At 37.2% G+C, this 21,345-nt stretch overlaps 1 protein-coding gene across 1 annotated transcript in view; it reads left to right on the top strand.

The window, feature by feature from the left end:
• Positions 1-471: 471 nt before the first annotated feature.
• Positions 472-21,345, top strand: part of CTSO (cathepsin O) — a 61,698-nt gene continuing 40,824 nt past the window's right edge. The window contains exon 1 of the mRNA XM_036764698.1: positions 472-689. Within this exon, the coding sequence (XP_036620593.1) occupies positions 510-689 (180 nt within the window). The 5' untranslated portion in view covers positions 472-509. The remainder of the gene's footprint in view (positions 690-21,345) is intronic.

Below are 21,345 nucleotides of genomic sequence, written 5' to 3' on the forward strand. Positions count from 1 at the left end.
AAATAAAATAATTAAATTCCTCTTTGCATATATAAAATTATATTTACTAGCAAAATCTATTTTAAATACACTGTTATCAAATTATTCACTATTAAATATTTATTTAATATTATTTGTTCTGTATAAATATTAAATAATTAAATAAAGTGTTTTCCATTTGAATATATAACTGCATCTTATATAAACATATTAGTTTAACTTGTATAAATTAAATTAGATTTCATCTATGTGAAAGAGGTCGGGATGCGGAAGGCCAAACCCCGAGAATCTACAGCTGGGTGTCTAGCCAGTGGTCTGAAGCCACAGGAAGCGCTCGGAGGGGAGCCCCAAGAGCACAGGGCGTCCAGGCCAGGAGTCGAGGGCCAGGCTAGGGAGCGCCATCCAGGGCCGCCCCGGAGCGCCGCCCCAGCAGCCCATCCCCGGGCCACAGCTGGAGCGGGGAGGAGCCTACAAATCGAAAGAGAAAGCAGGCCCAGCGGAGCCAGGAGAGAGCCCTCTTCTGAAGCCCCATGAAGCCGCCGGGGCTGCAGTGGCTCTGGCTTCTCTGGGGCTGCAGCTGCTCCCTGGGCTCGGCTCCCCTCGGGCTCTCCAGGGGAGCCCTCCGGGGCGCAGCAGCTTCAGCGAACAGCAGCCGCTCCAGCCACGTCTCCTTCCCGGAGCACAGCGAGAAAGATTCTGCAGCCTTCCGGGTACCGATCATTCCCCAGCCATCTCCCTCCTCCTCCTACTTTTCTTTCTCCTCCTTTTCCAACCTCTGCTGCCCACGCAGGTTAGGGCAGGAAAGAGAGACGCTGTGGGTAGGTTTAGGGCAGAAGGATGTAGGGAGGGATGAGGACAGGCATGGAGAGGGGAGGGTGGCAGAAAGAGGACTGAGTTCCAAGGAAGCGCTGAGATTTCTTCCTTTGAAGAATCTCTCTCTCTCTCTCTCCTCTCTCTCTCTCTCTCACTCTCTCTCTCTCTCTGTCTCTCTGTGTATGTCTCTCTTTCTCTCTCTCTCTCTTTCTCTCTCTCTCTCTGTCTCTCTCTCTCTCTCTCTGTCTCTCTCTTTCTCTGTCTCTCTCTGTCTCTCTCTCTCTCTCTGTCTCTCTCTCTGTCCCTCTCTCTCTCTCTCTCTCTCTCTCTCTCTCTCTCTCTCTCTCTCTCTGTCTGTCTCTCTCTCTCTGTCCCCCTATTTCTCCCTTCCTACCTCCCTCCTATCTCCCACCCCCCATTCTTATCTCCATCACTCCATGCCAGTCCTCACTCTCTTCTCTGCTTCCTTTCTTTGTCCCTGCTTTCTGCTTGCCCCTCACTTGGTCTCTTGCTGACTGTCTCTCACTGTCTCTTTGACTCTTTTATCTGTTTCCCTTGAGCACACACCTAGCCAGACCCTGCTGCCCCTTTCTGTTCTCCCTGTGTACATTTCTCTCCCCTTTTCCTTCCTCCCTTCTCTCGGCAGGGAAGTATGTGATTTTCTTTTTTAAAATAGTTTCAAGGGCTGGCAAGGGCTTTAAGCAGTCAGCCACTTCAACACCTTGATTTTGCCAAAGAGGAAAGCGAGACCCGGCAAGGTGATGTCATTTGTCAAGTGTCACATGGACACAGCTGGGATTCAATCCCAGGGCTACTGGCATCAGATTTCAAGTCTCTGAAATTGTAAAATGTTAATCAAGGGGATTATAAATATAAAACAGGTGCCAAAATTGGGCTTTGTAGAAAGAGATACTGAGAGTAGTCTCTAGACTCTTACATTTTTAAAGTGAGAGATAGCATGGTAGCATGGAACAGAACTAAAATTAAAAGTCTTGCCACCGGCTGTCTTATCTTAGACAGGTGTTTAAACTCTCTGTAATGTAAAAGGTCTTAGATTTTAAAGGTGTTCAACAGCAACTGTTGTTCAGTCGTTTGTCAATTGGGTCCAACTCTTCCTCACCCCGATTGGGGCTTCTCGGCAGAGATATTGGAGTAGTTTGCCAGTTTCCCTCTCCATCTTGTTTTACAGGTGAGGAAACTGAGGCAAAAAGGGTTAAGGGTCTTGCCTAGAGTCACACAGCTAAGTGTCTGAGACCAGATTTGAACTCAGGAATTCTTCCTGACTCCAAGCCTGGCGTTTTATGCACAATGGGGCCACCTAGCCGTGGTTCAACTGAAGTGGCTCCCCACTAAAAGCAAAAATTGCAGACAGTAAGCAACAGCCAGAATTTGAACTCAGGGCTTCTGACTCCCAAATCACTGTTCTTTCTATGACACCACTCTAGAGTACGTGAGTGCTAAGATGATATTCTTCCCTAAAATTACGTGAGGGAGTCTAGACTCATTCTAGAACCTGGCTTCTTCAAGCTACTGAAGGGAGAGCCCGTGTGATAGTGAGAGATCTCGATATTGGACCCCATAAGAAAGGAGGGGTGGATTGAGAGGGTTGCTTCTTCAGGGAGTACTTGGATCAGTAAAATAATGGTATTGAAATCTAAAGCAAATTTACTTCCATTCTTCTACGAAGAGGTGTTTATACAAATATAGGAAGAACATGCATGCACATGATGAATGGAAAATCTCTTCTGTGAATCATATCCACTTGTCTAATTTCCCAAGATGGTGCCTCTTAGTACTAGTCTTCCATCTCAAATATCTTCTTTTATTGATTGGGGGTTTGAAGTCAAAATGAATAATCACACCACCCTTGATTCAGGCTTTTAGGAGAAAGTTAGATTTTTATAAGAGGCTTGAAGAATAGAAAGGAGGTGACTTGCTGCACATAGACACAGAGGAAAGGATCATTTCAAGAATAAAGAAAGACTAGCAGAAGGAGCCAGAGTGTACTTAAGGGTGCTTGACATCCCCTGTAGTAGCAGATTACAATATGCAATCATTTCAAGATTCCTTATTATCATTTAAATTACCATCTGAGAACATGAGCTTGTGATACTGCCAAGCACAGTGTGAATTAGGTAATAATACTCATTGGAATTGTGCTTCTTGCCATTTTGATATCTTACCAGGGTGTTCTCATTGATAATTGAGGCCTTATCACCAGTTTATTACTCTTGTAGGCCAATGCTAACTCAAGTCCCAAGAGGGCACTTTTAGTGAATGTTGTTGGTTGTAGGGAGGGAAAAGCTTTCTTCTCTGTCCTCTCCTCCCTCCCACTACCTCCTGGATACCTCACTCCCCACCCCCCATCTCTCCACAACCCTCTCCACCTTTAATCCATAGAAAAGGCAGGAAGCATTCCAGGGAGATAAAATCTTGGTTTAGCTTCCAGGAGAGGAACTCAGTAGAACTTTACTTCACTATCATCACCCCATTGGAGAAGAGTTTTTCATTTAGCTCTGATGACAACAGACTTTAAAAAATATACAAATATACTTCCAGTGGAGATTTGGGTTCAGAAGCATCAGAAAGCACTAAATATTTATAATTTTTAAAAATTTTCCAAACATCATCTATACATTTAATAGTAATCCTAGTCAAATTATAGAAAGATTCACACATACATCTGTATGATATGTAATTGAGGCAACTTAGCGGCCTTAGAGTTACAAAGACCTGAGTTCAAATTCTGCCTCTGAAACACATACTAGCCGTGTGATCTTGGTGAAGTCACTGAACCTTTTAATACCTTTGGTACAGAAAAGTCTGTAGTATTATAGATTGCAAAGGAGTTGGAATCTGTGTTTGGGGCATTGAGGGAGTGGCCACACTGGGAGTTCCACATACTGATAGAATCTGAGGTGTAGATACTTAGCAGAATATGCTTATAAAATGCATGGAGAGGAAAGGGAAAGAACCATGAATCTGCTATTTCATTGGTATAGAACTCTCAGATGAAGAAATTTTGTTTACTTAATCACCAATCAAATGAGTACTTTCTCTGACTCTAATTTCATACATATACACATACATACATATCATACATACACATGTGTGATACAGATATAAAATGTATGCATTATTTTATACATTAGGTTATATTAACATATTTTATATACAAATAATATTTATGTCTTGTATACACTATGCATTATATATTATTCTATGTTGTATTATATCTTATACATATACTTAACACACATATGTTTGCACTGCACTTGTGATTTCATTGATAAGAGAGAGCTCTCTGGTGAGGCGACTCATTACCTCTACTAATCCAAGTTGGCAAATGCTTTGAGCCTTAATAGCCTTAGGCAGTTTCATGGAGGACTGTTCAGGGTCATTCATCCAGTTTCTGTCAGGCAAGATGTGAATCTTGGTCTCCCTGATGCTGATGTTAGATCTCTGTCCACTGAGCCACACGTAGATAGACAGAAAAACACTTACCTAATATAAACTTTATATGATAAAGATACAGTTGAACTTCAAATTTGCTCTTGTTTGGGTTGATGTTGTCAACTGGGAAGTGATTACCATGAGGAATTGAATGCTTTAAAATGACCACATTCTAGGAAAGAAATTTTTAACCTTATTTGTGTCTTGAACCCCCTTGGCAGTCTGGTGAAACCTATGGACCCATTCTCAGAATAATCTTTTGAAATATTTGAAAGAAATATTAAATTTCCTTTAGAAATAAAAATGTAATTTCTCTCCCCACCCTGCCCCCTGATCACTGAGAAAAAGCATCTTAGTTTTTCAGTGACCAAGGAAACCTAGATCATGATTTTAGGACTGAAAAGTAAAGACAGCAGCTCAGAAATGGACATTGGCAACTCTTTTTATATTGATCTTTTTCAAAAAAATTATTTTTAAGATTTTTTCTTTTTATATTTTGAATTCCAAATTTACTCCCTCCCTCCCCTCCCCACTGAGAAGGCAAACAATATGATATCAATTATGCACGTGAAGTCATGCAAAACATATTTCCAGATTAGCTGTATTTCTCTCCCCTACCCCCCCCCCGCCAAAAAAAAAAAGCAAGAAAAATAAAATGAGAAGATTATACTTCCATCTGTACTCATTCATCAGTTTTTTCTCTGGAAGTGGATAGCATGTTTTCATCAGGAGTCCTTTGGACTTGTCTTGTATCCTTATGTTGTTCATAGTAGCCAAATCTTTCACAGTGGATCATCATTACAGCTTTGCTGTTACTGTGCATAATGATCTCCCAGTTCTTCTCACTTTACTTTGTATCAGTTCATATAGGTCTTGTCGTTTCTTTGTTGTTGTCGTGTTTTTTTTTTTTCTGAAACCACCCCCCTCAGCATTTCCCACAACACAATAGTACTGCATCACAATCATATGCCACAACTTGTTCAACTATTCCCCAGTTGATGGGCATCCCCTCGATTTCCAGTTCCTCATCACCACAGAAAGAACTGCTATAAATATTTTTGTACTTATAGGTCCTTTTCCTTTTTATTTGATCTCTTTGGGATACAGATGTAGTAGTGGTATTGCTGGGTCAAAGGGTATGCAGTTTTATAGCCCTTTGGGCCCAGTTCCAACTTGTTCTCCAGAATGGTTGGATCAGTTCACTACTCCACTAGTTAGTTCTTAAGTGTAATTATCTTTCCCTCCTCCCTTCCAGCATTTGTCCTTTCTGTTAGGTGTGAGGTAGTATCTAAGAGATGTTTTAATTTGCATTTCTTTAATCTGTAGTGATTTAGAACATGTTTTCAAATAGCTAGCTTTGATTTCTTCTTCTGAAATATGCCTGTTCATATCCTTTGACCATTTATCGATTGGGGAATGGCACTTATTTTTATAAATTTGATTCAGTTCTATATTTAGTCTTTATTTGAGAAATGAAGCCATAAAAATTCCTTTTTTCTTATTTCAATTCTCTATGGTACCTTTTATTTAGTGCAATGTAATTTCCCTTACTATCACTTTTTATTAGGTTTATTTTTTTTGTTTTGCTTTGCCTAAGATCATGATAGCTAACTGTATCACTAATTAAGGTGGGACTTTCTTTTACTGTTTACTCTTTTAGCACTTATTTAATCAAGTGCCCTTGAAGAGTTTGGCCATTGTTTCTTTAATTAAATCAGGAGTCTTTGATGACCTCTTTGCCTCAAGGGAAAGCCTAGTTTACATGGGTTTGTCACATGCTTGTGACTCCAGAAGCTTTTAGGTAGCATGTTGTGACACCCTTTGACCCTGAACAGGTTGCTGGCTTTTCCTCCTGGACTAAGTTAATGATATTTGTATGTGTGATTAAAGTGAGATTGTTAACTCCTTAAAGTTACTTTCCTTAGAAAAGCAGATCAAAGACCCTGTGCTGGCAGCTCTTGTTGCTGGTCTGGGGTCTTACACCCCACAACAGCTGCTAGCCAGATTGTTATTACACTAACCCTGCCCTTTTTTTATTTCACTTAAACCACATTAGACTCTGCTCCTGGCCTTTATTTTTGTCTCTTGGTTTGCCTTTCTGTTTCAAGTGTGTCTCTTATAAACAACACACTTCTAATGTGTTCTTCGGGTTTCTAATCCATTCTGCTGTCCAATTCCATTTTATGGGTGAGCTCTTCCCATTCCTTGCACACCTCTTTTATGTGAGAAATATTTTCCCATTCTATCTTCCCCTTGGCTCTTCTCTTAGAGCATACCCTTTTCTCATGCTTTTATTTTTTCTTTCGAGATCATTCCAACATAATTGACTCACATCCATGCCCTCTATGTAAACTCCTTTCAATTGCTCTAATCATAGTAAAGTTCTTAGGAGTTTTATATGTCATCTCCCTATATAGGAATATCAACAGTTTATCTTTATTAAGATTACTCTTTCATATTTACCTTTTTATGCTTCTCTTAAGCCTTGTATTTGAATGTCAAATTTTCTATTCATCTCTGGTCTTTTCATTAGGAATGCTTGGAAATCCTCTATTTCATCAAGTATCCATTTTTCCCCTGTAAGATTATACTCAGTTTTTCTGGGTAGGTTATTATTGGTTGTAATCCCAGATCCTATGCCCTTAGGAATATTGGATTCCAAGCCCTCCTCTCTTTTAACAATAAATAAATAATAATAAATTTTATGTTATCCTGACTGTGACTCCACAGTATTTTAATTAATTTTTATATATTTCATATAAATGTTTTATATTTTATATTTTTTATAAAATATTTTTGTAAAATTTTTATATCATATATATTTTTTATATATTTTAATTGATTCTTTTTGGGTGCTTGAAATATTTTCTCTTTGACCTGGAAACTCTGAAATTTGGCTGTACTATTCATGTGAGTTTTCATTTTGGCATCTCTTTCAAGAGTTGATTGATAAGTTCTTTCCATTTCTATTTTACCCTCTAGTTCTAAGATATTGGGACAGTTTCACTTGATAATTTCTTAAAATTCAATGTCTAGGCTCTTTCTTTGATCATGGTTTTCAGGTAGTCCAAAAATTCTTAACTCAATCTATTTTCCAGGTCAGTTTTTTTTAATGAGATATTTCACACTTTATTCTATTTTTTCATTCTTTTGACCGTTTTTTTTTTATTTTTGATGTTTCATGGAGTTGTTAACTTCCATTCGCCTAGTTCTAATTTTTAAGAAGTTGTTTTCTTCAGTGAGATTTTCTACCAATTTTTCCTTTTGGCCAGTTCTTTTTAAGGAATTCCTTTCTTCAGTGAATTTTTGTGCCTCTTTTACCATTAGGTCAATTCTGTTATTTAAGATGTTATTTTGTTCAGTATTTTTGGTGCTTCTTTTACCAAGCTGTTAATTCTCTTTTCATAATTTTCTGTATCTCTTTAATTTCTTTTCCCAGTTTTCTTCTACCTATCCTACTGTAACTCTTTCAGGAATCCTCACTGGGCTTGGGTCCAATTAGCATTTTTTGTGTGTGTGGCTTTGCTTGTGGCTGTTTTCACATTGTTTTCTTTTCAGTTTGTGGCTTGGTCTTCTCTGACACTGTAGTAGTTTTTTTATGGTCAGATTCTTTTTTTGTTATTTGCTTCTTTTTCTAGCCTATTTCTTGACTTTGAACTTTATGTTAAAGTTGGACTCTGCACCTGGGGGTGGGGAGGCACTTTCCCAATCTTCAGGCTTTTTCAAGCCATTATTATCAGAGCTAGTTCTGGAGATGTGCTTCCAAGGTGGTGTGCTCTGGGGAGAGTTGTGGTCACTGCTTTCCTATTCTTTGCTCTGATCTTTACATGAGGAGGGCCCCTGTTCCTTCGGAGCAGCAAACACTAGCCCTCCTCTCTGCTTTGTTACTGTGACCAGGGCTCCCTTTGTGACAGACCCCCAACATTCTTCTACTTATTCAGCTACTTATGGGCAACAGAGTTGCCAATGATTGCCAGCTGTACTCCGTGCTAGCAAAGAGCCGTAATCTGTGTCCGACCAGTTGTCCAATCCCCTATCCACTGCCCCTACTATTGCTGCCTCCATATCTGGCCAGGCTTCCATCCAGTGTCTCAGACCTTTCCTATAGATCACCTAAATTTTCTTAGGCTAGAAAAATGTTTCACCTTGACCTTCTGTTGGTTCTGCCACTCCATAATTTGATTTGAGGCATTATTTTAAAGTTGTTGGTAGGTAATATTAGAAGAGTTTGGCTGGGTTGCCTTTCCTCTGACACCTTGGGTCTTCCCCTTCTTGAAAATGGCAACTCTCGTACAAGCGTGATTTGTGTGTGATCCTGTGTCAACATCAGTAAAATAAAATGAGCCTGTCATTCAGGTCATTTGAATATAGCTTGCCATTTTGGATTCCCAGGCATATCCAGTACAGAAGGAACTGCATAATAACAGCTAAGTGGGTTGATCTGGCAAAACCATAGAAAATCCACCAGATGATGAAAGGCAGAAGGGCTGTGGACCGTAGGAGGCACCTTCTGGGTGTTTTTGAGGGGGATTAGTGGGTGGGAGAGTTATTAGGCCCCTCAAAATGGGGAATGTTGCTGGGCCCAGTATATCAGGGCCCCTCCAGATGTCAAAGCCAGAAATTCATAGTTGTAGATATTAAGCAGCAGACTGATCTGCCCAAGGCATAAACATGTCAGGTTTTTGTTGTTGTTGATGTTGTGTTTAAATCTCAGCCTGTTTCCTTGTCCAGCCAAGGGCAGAGCGGCTGTGGACTCAAGCACTTAATATGTTGCTGCTTTGGAGGCCTCAGGTGCTCAGGAAGGCCTGGCCCTTAATGGGTTTTCTACACTGACCTTTTTACCAGATAAATGCTTTCCTCCTCCCCATCTGTTAGTGCCCTCCCTCCAAAATTACCTTGTATTTATTTTGCGTATTCTCATATGGGTACATGTTGTCTCCAATCATAAATAATAATGCTGATTATAATAACAATAGTATTTATATACTCTTTTAAACTTTGCAAAATGGTTTACAATATTCTCTCATTTGATCCTCACAGCAAAACCCTGGAGGTGTGCGTCGGGGGGCAGAGTGCTATTAACATTCTGATTTTACAGATGAGGAGTGACCTGCCCAGGGTCACAAAATCTGAGGCTGGATTCTAACTCAGATCTATCTTACTCCATGCCCAACATTTTATGCGCTACTCTCATGATGACATTTCTAGTGCCTCTATACCATACCATCTCTATGAGGGTAACCATTAAAAGCATTTTAAATTCATGACTTAATATGTAATTTAATATGTAATTAATATGTATTCATAATATTTATTTAATATATTTAGTATTATAAATTTAAAATTTTAATAAATTTAAATAATTTAAATTTATTATTATTGAATTATGTTTAGTTATAAATTTAAGTATATGTTAAATATATAAATATAAATTACTTAATTACAAATTCAAATAATTTAAATTTATTATTATTGAATTATACATTTAGTTATAAATTTAAGTATATGTCAACTGTATAAACATAAATTATTTAATTACAAATTTAAATAATTTAAATTTATTATTATTAAACTTAAATTTAGTAAAAATTATAAATTTGTTATAAATTATAAATATAATATTTAACCTGGTTTATAACACTTTAGTAACATTGTGATAAAACCCAATCACTATATGCAACAATGATTTTATCTACCTGCCCCCCTCAACAGTCAGCCTCCTCAGACAAAGACAGTTCCTATAGGCATGGAACCCTTTGAGCAATTTGGTCTCTCAGACAGAGATTAAAAAAAAGGAAAGAAATGGATTTGTTGTTTAATTTCAGCCTAATTTATTTGACTGAACTCTCCTGTTATTTGGGACCAGTGGACTTTCCTATGCCGCTATTTCATCTCTCTCCTTGGGTTGTTTGAGTTACTTTCCACTTCATCAGTCTCTACTTAGACCTCTCAATTCTTATCCTTAAAGTTTTCAAGGAATACTTGAAAATTTGAAGAAACCGGGATAGTTTTGGAGTGCGTTTTTCCTTCACTAAAACAGATTGTCACCTCACTTGGATGAAGTACGGCTGGTCTGTCTCTGAGAGTTTCTATGGCTGAAAAAATCTCATCGCTTTTCAGCTAAGCTGATGATAATTCTTTGAAAGGAATGTTGTCCCTCTTCTTTTATCTTGGGTTGGGGAGAGAGAGGAGTATAACCATTTTCGTCACCTCTGACATACTTAATCTTCCCTTGTAACCAAATGAAACCATTAAGCAAAATGAACCAATAAATTTCATGTGATATTCTTCTCCCGTATTTCTCTGCCTTCTACAAAAAGAAAGAACCATATTTCATCACCTGTCCTTCAGGAGCGTTGGAAGTCATTCTAATGAATCTGGCCAGGGGAGTTTATCTGAATTTAGCTGTCTTTTAGCATCGTGTTTGTTTACATAATTATATCCCAGGTATATTACTCTCTTCTTTCTGCCTTTACCCCTCATTTTCAGTTGATAAAAGTCTTTCCAAGTGTTTTCTGTATTCATCATTTGTCTCTGCTTGGTGCAACCTTTCAACAGTGGATGGACACCTAACTGTTTCCAGCTTTTGACTAATACAAAAAGATTGCTTCTCAAATATTGCAAAGACATACTCTTGAATGAGACTAATTCACAGCTAAACCCTAGATCACTTTTCTTTTTAAAATAATAGAATTATCACTCCTACCTGTAACTTGGGTGGCAGACCCTATATTGCTAGGCAATATTTACTTCTCCCTGGGTCCCAGGAGTACTCACATCTTCCCCAGCTCCCTTGTTCTACATGGGAAATAAAAGCAACTGTTCCTTTAATCTAACAGAAGTGAGGATGAGTTATAATAGCGGTTAAATAGGGAAGAAGAAGTACTGAATTTTTAAAAGAGAAAGGTCCGCGCTGAGGGAGGCAGCTAGGTGGTGAATAGAGCTCTGGGCTTGGAATGAGGAGACTCATCTTCATTAATTCAAATACGGCCTCAGATTCTTACTAGCTGTGTGACCTTGGGCAAGTCATTTAAGCCTGTTTAACTCACTTTCCTCATCTGTAAAATGACCTGGAAAAGGAAATGGCAAACCACTCTAGTATCTTTGCCAAAAAAAATCCAAAGGGGGTCAGGAAGAGTCAAACACAACTGAACAGCAACAACAATCTTAGGGGCATTGGAGAGGCAAAAAAAACCATTTATTTAAAGACCTATCTCTCCATTGTCAAGGAACACATTTCCTCCCTTAATCTATATGAGCCTCAAAGGAAAATGCCCTTTCTCCCACACAGGTCTGCAAAGTATAGAGAATGTCAGAAATCTCTCGATCAGAAAAGGCTAGTAGCACCTTTGTGGGTCTTCATTACTCACCAAAACAGTGATCTGATAGCCAGACCTTTGGGAGGGATCAGGGCACCTGGGGAAGGAGAGGATATACTTTTTAAAAAAGTTCTCTACTGTAGAAAGCAAAGCCAAAATATATGATTTTATATAGGATACTTTTATTTCATGGAACATTTCTAGTATAATATTATAATGTTTCAAAGCACAATAAATAGAAATGTTGGCTCAGTATCCAGCCTGTGACGTGGTGGAAAAAGTACCAACTCTGGAGGCAAAATAGGTGGGGATGGAGGATGAGATTGGGCTTAATAACCTTTGAGGAGTCTTCCATTTCTTCATGGTAGCATCCTCTAGGTAACCGACAGGCTGTGAGCCTTATTTTTCCTCACTATCAAGACAGACTGTTCAGCAAATACTGTTCAGAAAGTGAGATTTTAGGTTTGGGTCCACACTACCGGATATGTAACTTTCGTAACTTATAAAGCAAAAATAAATGGCTAGAAAAAAAATGCTATTGAAAATCACTTAAAGGAGGGAAGAAGAAAATTATAAAAAGAAGCAGCCTGGCATTATTTCAGATTCTCATTCTTTGTCAACAAAAGTCTGAGCCTGAACACGCTTGTCAGTTTGGCCCTTTCAATCCCTCTCCTCATACCTTATAGATTTTTATCTGACTATCCACGGGTGTCATCCAGTGCCACCTGCATATGATAAATAGGTGAGGATTCAGAATAACAGAAGACAGAAGGTGAGGATGGAATGATAAAAAACGGTTTACTCTAAAACCATGCCAAGAACAGATTAAGTGCTGGTGGATAGTAAATAGAGTACTAGGGAGGGAAATAGGGAATAAAAAATAGGAGGCATTTTTATCTTAATTTAGGTTTGTTTGGTATTGAATAAGTTCAGTAAACCCTAAGGTCCTCCATAAAGGACTCATTTTATAAGCCAAAACATAGTAATTTCTTAACCCTGTAAAGCATTATCTTTACATCCTTTTTTTAAACAGCCGTTAAAAGGGAATTGAAAGAATACAAAGCTGTCTTGGGAGCAGTTTCTCCTTTATTCGAATTAAGAATTCAGCTTCCTAAAAATTCTCAAAGGATATGAGCATCAGAGAACCAACTACCCATTTCTAGGTTATGAGCATTTTACCTTTCTAGAAATAACTTCCCTGAAAACCCTTCTAATAATAACTGATATTTACATAATGCTTTAAAGTTTGCAAAATGCTTCATATCTCTTATCTCTTTAGAGCCTTACAACCGTCCTATGAGTTAGGTACAGGTATTATTGTCCCTTCTTTACAGGTGAAGATACTGAGGCTTAAAGTAATTAAATTATTTGACTGTCGTCATATTGCAAGTAAGATAGGAGAGGTGGAATTTGAAGCTAGATCTTCCTGGTTCCAAATCTAGTACTCTAGCCACCAATCCTATTATTATTTTTATCTATTCCTTTCTAACAAAGAACTCTGGACCAGAAAGAATTTCAAAAGTCATTAAGGCTAGTCTGTACATGTTCAGGAATCCCTTTTACAGCTTTCTATATAAGCAGACTCTGATCAAAGACTTTAAGTGATGGAGAACAGAAGCCATCCATGCCCCTTTGGGTCATTTGTAATTGTTAGGAAGCTTTCCTTATATACAAGTAGAATCTGATGCTCTTCCGTTTTCATGCCTTGGTCTTACCAAGATCTATACTCTAGAGCCCTGCAGGGAAAGTCCAATCCTTCTTCCTTGTGGCAACCCTTAAGGAATATAGAATTTGAATCTGGAAGGAAATACAGATTATCTAGTCCAACCTTCTGATTTTACAAAATGAGTATGTTGAGGCACAGAAAGGTTAAATGATTTGCCCCAGTTCACTTAGGGCAAATTGCAGGGGCAGGATTCAAAACCAGGTTCTCAAAATGCAGATCTAGTGCTTATGTTCCTATGCAGGAATTCTCTTTCCAGTTATAATCCTGCAGAATTTCAGAATTGGAAGGAACCTTGGTGGCGATTCAGACCAAATCATGCCTGAAAGAGAAATATTTATACAGTATATCTAGAAAGTAGTCAAGTAGCCTTTTCCTGAAGGCTTTTAATGAAGTCAAACCCATTATATCTGAGGCAGACCATTCCACTTTTGGATAGCCCTAATTGTTAGAATTTTTCCCTATGTCATATCAAAATTTATCTCTTTCTAATTTCTACCTTTCATTCCTAGTTCTACCCACTGGGACCAAGCCAAACAAGTTTAATCCTAGTTCTGGGAGGCAGCCCTTCAAAGACTTGAGGGCAACTAGTATGTCTTTCATAAGTCCTCCCTTCTCTAGGCTAAACCTTGTTTTCTTACAGTATAATCATATTCCATTGCGTTCATATACAGCTAGCTTAGCTGTTGCCCAACCAGTGGCCACACTTTGTTTCTTGTGTTTTTCTGTTAGAATCAGTGCTACTGGGAATGTCTTTATACATAGAGGTCTTTCATTGCTGACATTAACCTTATTGGGATATAAAATCAGAAGTTAAAGGGTATAAAAGAGACTTTCCTTGAAGAATTTCATTCTTGCTTTCCACAGAAATTTGGGCCAAGTCACAGGTGCATTACCTTAACATATCCTTACCAGCACAAAAATTGAAAATCTTTTAGCATCTTTTCAAATTGGTGGATATATAATGATACTTCACAATTCTTTTAGTTTTTATTTCTTTCATTATGGGTGATTTTGAATACTTATGAGAAGGCTATTGATAGTTTCTGTTCTTCCAAAAGGTTTCATATCCTTTAACCATTTGTCTACTGGGAAAAGTATTTTCATCAGATGGATTTTAGTGTCAATTCTCTTTAGACTTGGGAATATTATATGCTTAGCAGCTATATGACCTACTAAGATATCTTCCTACTCCAAATCTTTTCTTCTGAATCTAGCTGAATGTATTTGTGCAATGGTTTTTCACTTGTGTTTAATTAAAATTATGTCCTTTTTTGTATCTTTGTGTTCTTATATCTTTGTCTTTTATGTACTTTGTCTTTTCCTATCCCTTGGTTATGGATCCTCCAGCTATGAATATTCTCTAACTTTAAATTTAAAAATATATATAGTATGACTTTTTTATATTTAACTTTTTTATCCGTTTGAAATTCATGATCGTATATGATTGCCCAGCAAAGGTGATGGATGCACTGAATAAAGCACTGAGCTTGGAATCAGGAAGACAGACTCCCCTTCATGAGTTGAAATTCTGCCTCAGACTTTACTAGTTGTGTGACCCTGGGCAAGTCACTTTAATCCTGTTTGCCTCAGTTTCTTCATCTGGAAAATGAACTGGAGAGGGAAATGGCAAACCACTCCAGTATCTTTGCTAAGAAAAACCCAAATTGGTTCATGAAGAGTTGGGTGTGACTGAAGTGACTAAGCAACAACCATCATATATGGTTAAAAATGCCTATCCAAACTTCTTTTCCACAAACTCCATTCTAGTTTTCCTAATAGTTCCTGATGAATAGATGATCTCTTTGCCAGCAGTTTATTTACTTGGACTTATCAACTATTTTCCTGAGTTCATTTGCTCCACCATCTTGTTTATCTCATCTTTTCCACTCAACCTAATTCTTTTTCAATGAAATACAAAATAGTTTTAGGATCATGGACTCATAGAATTTGGAGAGGGCTTTGGAGGTTTTTATAGAGGATAATGAAAGTGGGCTGCAAAAATAGAAAGGAACTTGCCTACAGTCACACTGGAAGAAAGTAGCAAAGCTACCATTAGAACTTGGGTTCTCTGAATACCGCTACAGTACTTTTCCCCACTATATTATTATTTTGTAATACAGTTGAGATCTAATAATGTTAGTAATTTAACTCCTAGATATTTAACATATTTTATTATTACCTTAAATAGCATTTCCTTTCCTACGTCTTCCTCTTACATTTTGTGAATAATATACAAAAATACTGATATTTTGTTTGTAACAACAAAAATGCTTTGGGGGGGGCATATTTTTCATATTGAAAGGATTTTAGTAGAATGCTTTCCTTCTCCATTATAGAGGATAATTTGTTTAGCAAAGGTACTAATTGCACTTTAAACATTTGATAGAACTCAACTATCTATCTATCTATCTATCTGCAATTCCTCTTTCCCCTCCCCCCACCACCTTGTTTGTTCTAGTGTATAGCCTCTTCATTTTCATTTTCTAAAACTAGGTTGGATTGGTTATTTCTTGTCCTGTTAATCTGGACATTTTATATATTTGTACTTAATAATCCATTTTCTTTAAATTCTCTATTTCTCTAAGATGTAATTGTGTATAGTAGGTTCTGAAAATTCCTTTGAAATTTCTTCTCTATTGTGTATTCCAATTGTTCATTTTTTAATTTGATTTTTCATAATTTTTGTTGATTGTTAGTCTTTTTTAAAAAATCATGTTACTTTTCTCTATCATTTCCACACTCTTTCTCTTTTCCGTTTAATCTCTCTCCTAATTTTCAAGATTTCTTTTTATTTGCCTACTTAGAGTTGATCCTCTATGTTTTTATTTTTTAAATTGCATTCTCAGGTCTTTAATCCTTTCTTTTTCTATTTTGTTAATTTTAGCTATAACAACTAAATAATATACCAATTGGGGGGGGGGAGATTTACCTAAGGCAGATTTTGTGTGTGTGTGTGTGTGTGTGTGTGTTCTTCTGAGGTCTACTTTATGCACACTGCTCCAAAATTTTGGTATATTGTTTGTTTTAGTTCTCTCTCACATAGTTGTTAATTATTTTACAATTTGATTTTTGAACTATTCATTATTCATGATATCTTTGTTAAGTCTCCATTTAGGTCTGTATCTTAATGCTTACATTTAATGTAGATGTTGTATTGTCTATGGTACTTTAATTATAATATAGTTTCCCTTATCTTTTTTGACATTGTGATTTTTTTTCATCTGGTAATATGATTGCAACTTTTCCTTTTTTTAAAGAATCACATGACACATTGTAAATTTTGTTTTAGTCTCTAACTTTCATTATGTGCCTTTGCTTTTTATTTTTTATAAATTTTATTTTTTCAGTCAACAAAAATCTGCCTTGCCTCCTTCCCATCTCCATCCTCCCCCAGTTGAAAAAGAAAGAAAAACAAAACCCCTCTTAGTGAAGTGAAACAAATTCCCAAATTGACCTTATCCAAATATATTTGCATGTTGTATATATACATATATATACACACACGCACATGTCTCTCTCTTTTACTGATCAGAGTTCCTTAATCTTTCAGAAGTTTTCTTTTTTTAATTTAAAATATTGTCAAGGAAGATAGGGAGAAATACTTGGGATAACTGTGGTCATGTGAGAAACAAAAAACATCGATAAAAACCTATAAAAGTATTATTGTCATTATGTGGATTATTCTCTGAAATCATCCCTTTTATCGTTTCTTACAGCACATTACTAAGCTATCCCATTTATATACTATTAACTGATTCAACCACTCCCCAGTTGACAAACAGTACCCTCAGTTTGCATTTCTATGCCACCATTAAAAAAAAAGAATATAAAATGTTGTGTTATTCCAAGATCTCAGAGAAATCCCAGACTGGGGATCTGCTGCTCTGTGCCCCAGTCATTCCCTGCCCCTCCTGTCTAAGCTTTGTCTGTGAGTTTGTCACCTGGGTTTGGGCTGAGCCTGTGGGCTTGCTCTATCTGGCCTTCCATTTGACTGCTAGGGGACTTGGGTGGAAAGTTCTTCTGGTTCATAGTGACATAGTCATAGACTCTTCTTTGTTCCAAGGCTCCTGCTTTTTTTATTCCTCTGCAGATTTCGGATTAAGATGTACTGAGACCCTGCTCTCCCTCTGGGGTCTGAACCACACAGCTGCTACTTTCTTTTGAACTTAGCATTTCCTTAGTACGAAGCCTAAGGCCTGCCTCCTTCTTCTGGAATACTACTCCTAGGCACAGACACCCTCCTCAGACAGCCCTGAAATCTGAAAATCAGATCTGAAACTGGGTAATGAGCAACAAAGCTGACAGTTTGAACCTGTTCCTGCACCTTGTACAATCTAGAACCTCCTTTTGCATTGATTCACTGTTATGCATGCTTCTTAGGGCTGATGGCAAATTAATAATATTTGTACTCATTAATGCATGAAACGTAACTTTATTAGCTATTCAACAGTATAGACATCAACCCAACTAGGAACAAACCACCAACTTGACAGAAGTGTTTCTTCTGCCAGGGTTCACAGGGTTCCCTCTGCCCAGATGGAGGTGGTGTGTCTCCCTCTGAGGTGTCATTCTGTCACATCTCCATCAGCCAGCACTGCTCTTGAGCAAACCTGGGATGCTCAAATTTCCAAATGTTAGGAATCTGGCAATCTCTCAGTTATGATCTGGGAGCAGGCTAATGACCAAGGCCTCCAGCAGGTCTTTAAGATTCTGGCTAATGGCATTTTCAAATTGCAGCTAATTTCTGATTGGGGATCAATTACCTAAGCTTTTGATGAAAAGAAATTATCAGTCAAAAGCTAATGTCATTAGCAAGGCTTTATCAGTCGTTGACCTCATTTGCTGACTCTATCACACACGTGTCACTAGTAGTTGTTTAGTAAATTTAGGGGATACACACACTTGAAATTATTATTTTTATTGATCAGATTTGAGGGATAGACATGTCCGTAATAGTCATTTACCAGATTTGGGACATACATACCATATTGCCAAACTATTCCACTCAGGTGCTTATATTATTGTAGAAAAATGACTTACATAACAAGTATTTAATCACAAATTGGAGGCTTAAAATGAAAGAGTCGCTCATCCTAAATTAATGTGCTTATTTCCACCACCTTGATTTATAACCTCTCCTTGCATTGAAAGGTTCTGTTCAACTGTTCCTGTCCAGACCTTCCCCTAGTATCCACAGATCTCTCTGTCTCCCTGCGCTGATCAAGATTAGAGGAACAACTCACTGTAATTTTTACTTCCATTTCCTAGTCAGCATTCAGTCTGGTGTCTTTTCTGTGTTTGTTTGAAGGAATTGGGAGAGGGGATGTGGAGCTCTCTGTACTTCTGTCCCCTATCTTGGCTGTGCTGGACGTCTTCACTTTTTACATATGTTTCCCATGTGAAACAGATTGTTGAGTTAGGTTAATTTTTACCCATTCTGCCATTTTTTTTCACTTTATTAGATTGTTTAATCTATTGACAGGTTATAAGATTGTTAGGTTTATGTTTTCCTCCATTAGTTTCTCTCTTTTTTTTTTTAAATCCTATTCCTCTTTTGAGAAAGTAGCTGTTCCTTTAATTAAATTTATTTGCATTACTTTGTGGTACTTTATTAACACCTCCTCTCCCCTTTGCTTTTTTTCCATTGCCTTATCCTAAGTTCCTTAAATTAACAATTAATTCACACCGTTCATTTTTTTTTCTTACTTATCTCCCTCCTTCCAACCCTTTCCCTTGCCTAGCAAATAAGCAAATGGCTCAAAATTATTCACCATTCCCTTAAGTCCTTTAAATATCTTTCTTTTGTGACAACTTTTTTTCCCGAGGATAATTTTACATTTCCTTGTATCTATACTTTTCTAGTCTATTCTGAATCCTTCCCTTTGTCCCCTCACTCATCCATTCATAGGATATAGCGAGAGTACTCTTTTATACTTTCTTAATGCCTGTGGTCCTGGTAAGAAGTAGAGCTTCTGGACTATCAGACTTAAGTTCCTTCTGTATCATTTATCATATTTGTTTTTATAAATTTTACCCTTACCCTCTTATTTTTTTTAATTTTTCACTTATTCACATTGTATGTGTGTTTCAGTGTCTTAATCTTCATAACATTAGTTCATAAAGCAATGTCATGTGATGGGAATCACTGTTTTACAAGTCTTGAGACCTGGTTCTACCCCTTGCCTTTATCATGATCATTCATCATTCCTAAGGTCTGATTATCATATCTCTACTTATATTACCATTCTTATCACTGTCTTCCTAAGAAACATATTCATCATCTCCCTAGAATGGAATGGAATCCTTGGAAGCTCAGAAAAGTAGTCTCTAATTTTGCCCAGATGAAATCAATTTCTTATATATCATATTGTATCTAAATATAGCAATGATGATGTCATATTATATATATATATATACTAATAATAATATATTGCATTAAATATGTTATTATATTATAGATATACATGTTTCCTGCCACCATGGGAAACTTCTTTAAAATGACATCCATTAATTTCTTCTTCCAAGATGAGATCTGCCTTCCATTACCCTTATCCCATGTCTTTCCCTCCATTTCCTTTATCTTTTTCACAATCCTCCAGCCTCGTTAAGGATCTACAAAAAATGGTATCCTTTCTCTGCTTACCGCTACATAAAGTGGGAGTACATCTCTAGGTCCCCCCTCTTTCTTGCCTCACCTCTTCTCACTTTAGCACCTTTCAGTATGACATTCTTCACACAAAACATACTGATTCATTTATAGAGGACCATGGGATATTAGTTCAGCTTTATCTCTGCCCCTTCTTATTTATTAGTATCCCTTTATTCTTAGCTGATTAGATCTTTTCCTCTCATAATCATCCTTTTTTTTATCCCATTATTACATAGTCCCATTTCCTTTTGTCTAAAATCAAGAGCCTATGAACACAAGAGAACTGACTTTCTTGCTTGGTTTTTTCTTTTTAATTATACATTTTTTTCTTCTTATTTTGGCCTTTCCTTGTATCCCTGGCCCGGAACCCAGTTCTTGGTTACTAAGTGCTTAAGTGCCTGCTGACTGACATTTTTATTCTATTCCATTCTTTTCTCTGATTTCTCATGAATATGGAGTGATCCTGTGTCATACCAAATGATGTTCCTTCATAACTCAAGTTGTTTCCCCAGGCTGCTTGCAAAATTTGTTATTTCGTGTTGAAATTATAAAAGTAAACATTATATGCCTTCGAGTTTCAACTCTAGGTTTTCTCCCTGGCAGTATTTTTTTTAATTTGATCAATTAGTACTTTGTTGTCTGAATTAGAAAATTTGAGGCAGTTTTTTTCCAAAATACTTGTCATATGTTTCTTAAGTTTTAAAAGTTATCTTATTTTGCATTGGGACATATTTTCAAGCTATCTCTATACTTCCTATCTTCAAGATACTTCCTATCTTTGGCTTGTACAAAAATTTCATTTTCTTTTGTGTCTTTTCTACCAGATTTTCTTTTCTTGTATTTTTAGGTTCCAGTTTTATCATTCTCTTTCTCAGAGCCTCTCCATCCTTTATTACTGTTAGATAATCTTCCTAGAGAACTGACTCCAGATGGTTTTCCAGTCCCCTTTACTTTGACCATAGAAACCTTTCCCCTCTAACCAGCTCTACAACATAGCATTGCCATATTTATTTTCCCTTTCTTTTCAGTAACTTTGCAGAATCTATATCTTTTGACCCTTGGAAATGGGAGTAGGAGTAAGAGTGGGGAGGGAGCCAGATTGAATCATTGCCATAGAGGAATAATTGGGTAGGGACACCCTCAACCTGATCCTTAGGCATGAGCATATGAGAGTGATTGGCTAGCTGCACTTGGTATGGAGTGGGCTGGGGAAAGAAAATGATGAGTAGGTTATTTAAGTATTTAAGTTCTTTAATGATGATTTCATCAACTTTTTAGTTTATGTGAACTTTCTATTTCCTTTTTTGTGGTTTTCACTTTACTTATTCAATTTTTTAAAAGTTTTTAGGTTTGAGATATATTTGGGAAACAACTATACAACTTTGCTGATCGTCCTCATTTTATTT

Source organism: Trichosurus vulpecula, chromosome 6 (genome assembly GCF_011100635.1).
Source record: "Trichosurus vulpecula isolate mTriVul1 chromosome 6, mTriVul1.pri, whole genome shotgun sequence".
NCBI lineage: Eukaryota > Metazoa > Chordata > Mammalia > Diprotodontia > Phalangeridae > Trichosurus > Trichosurus vulpecula.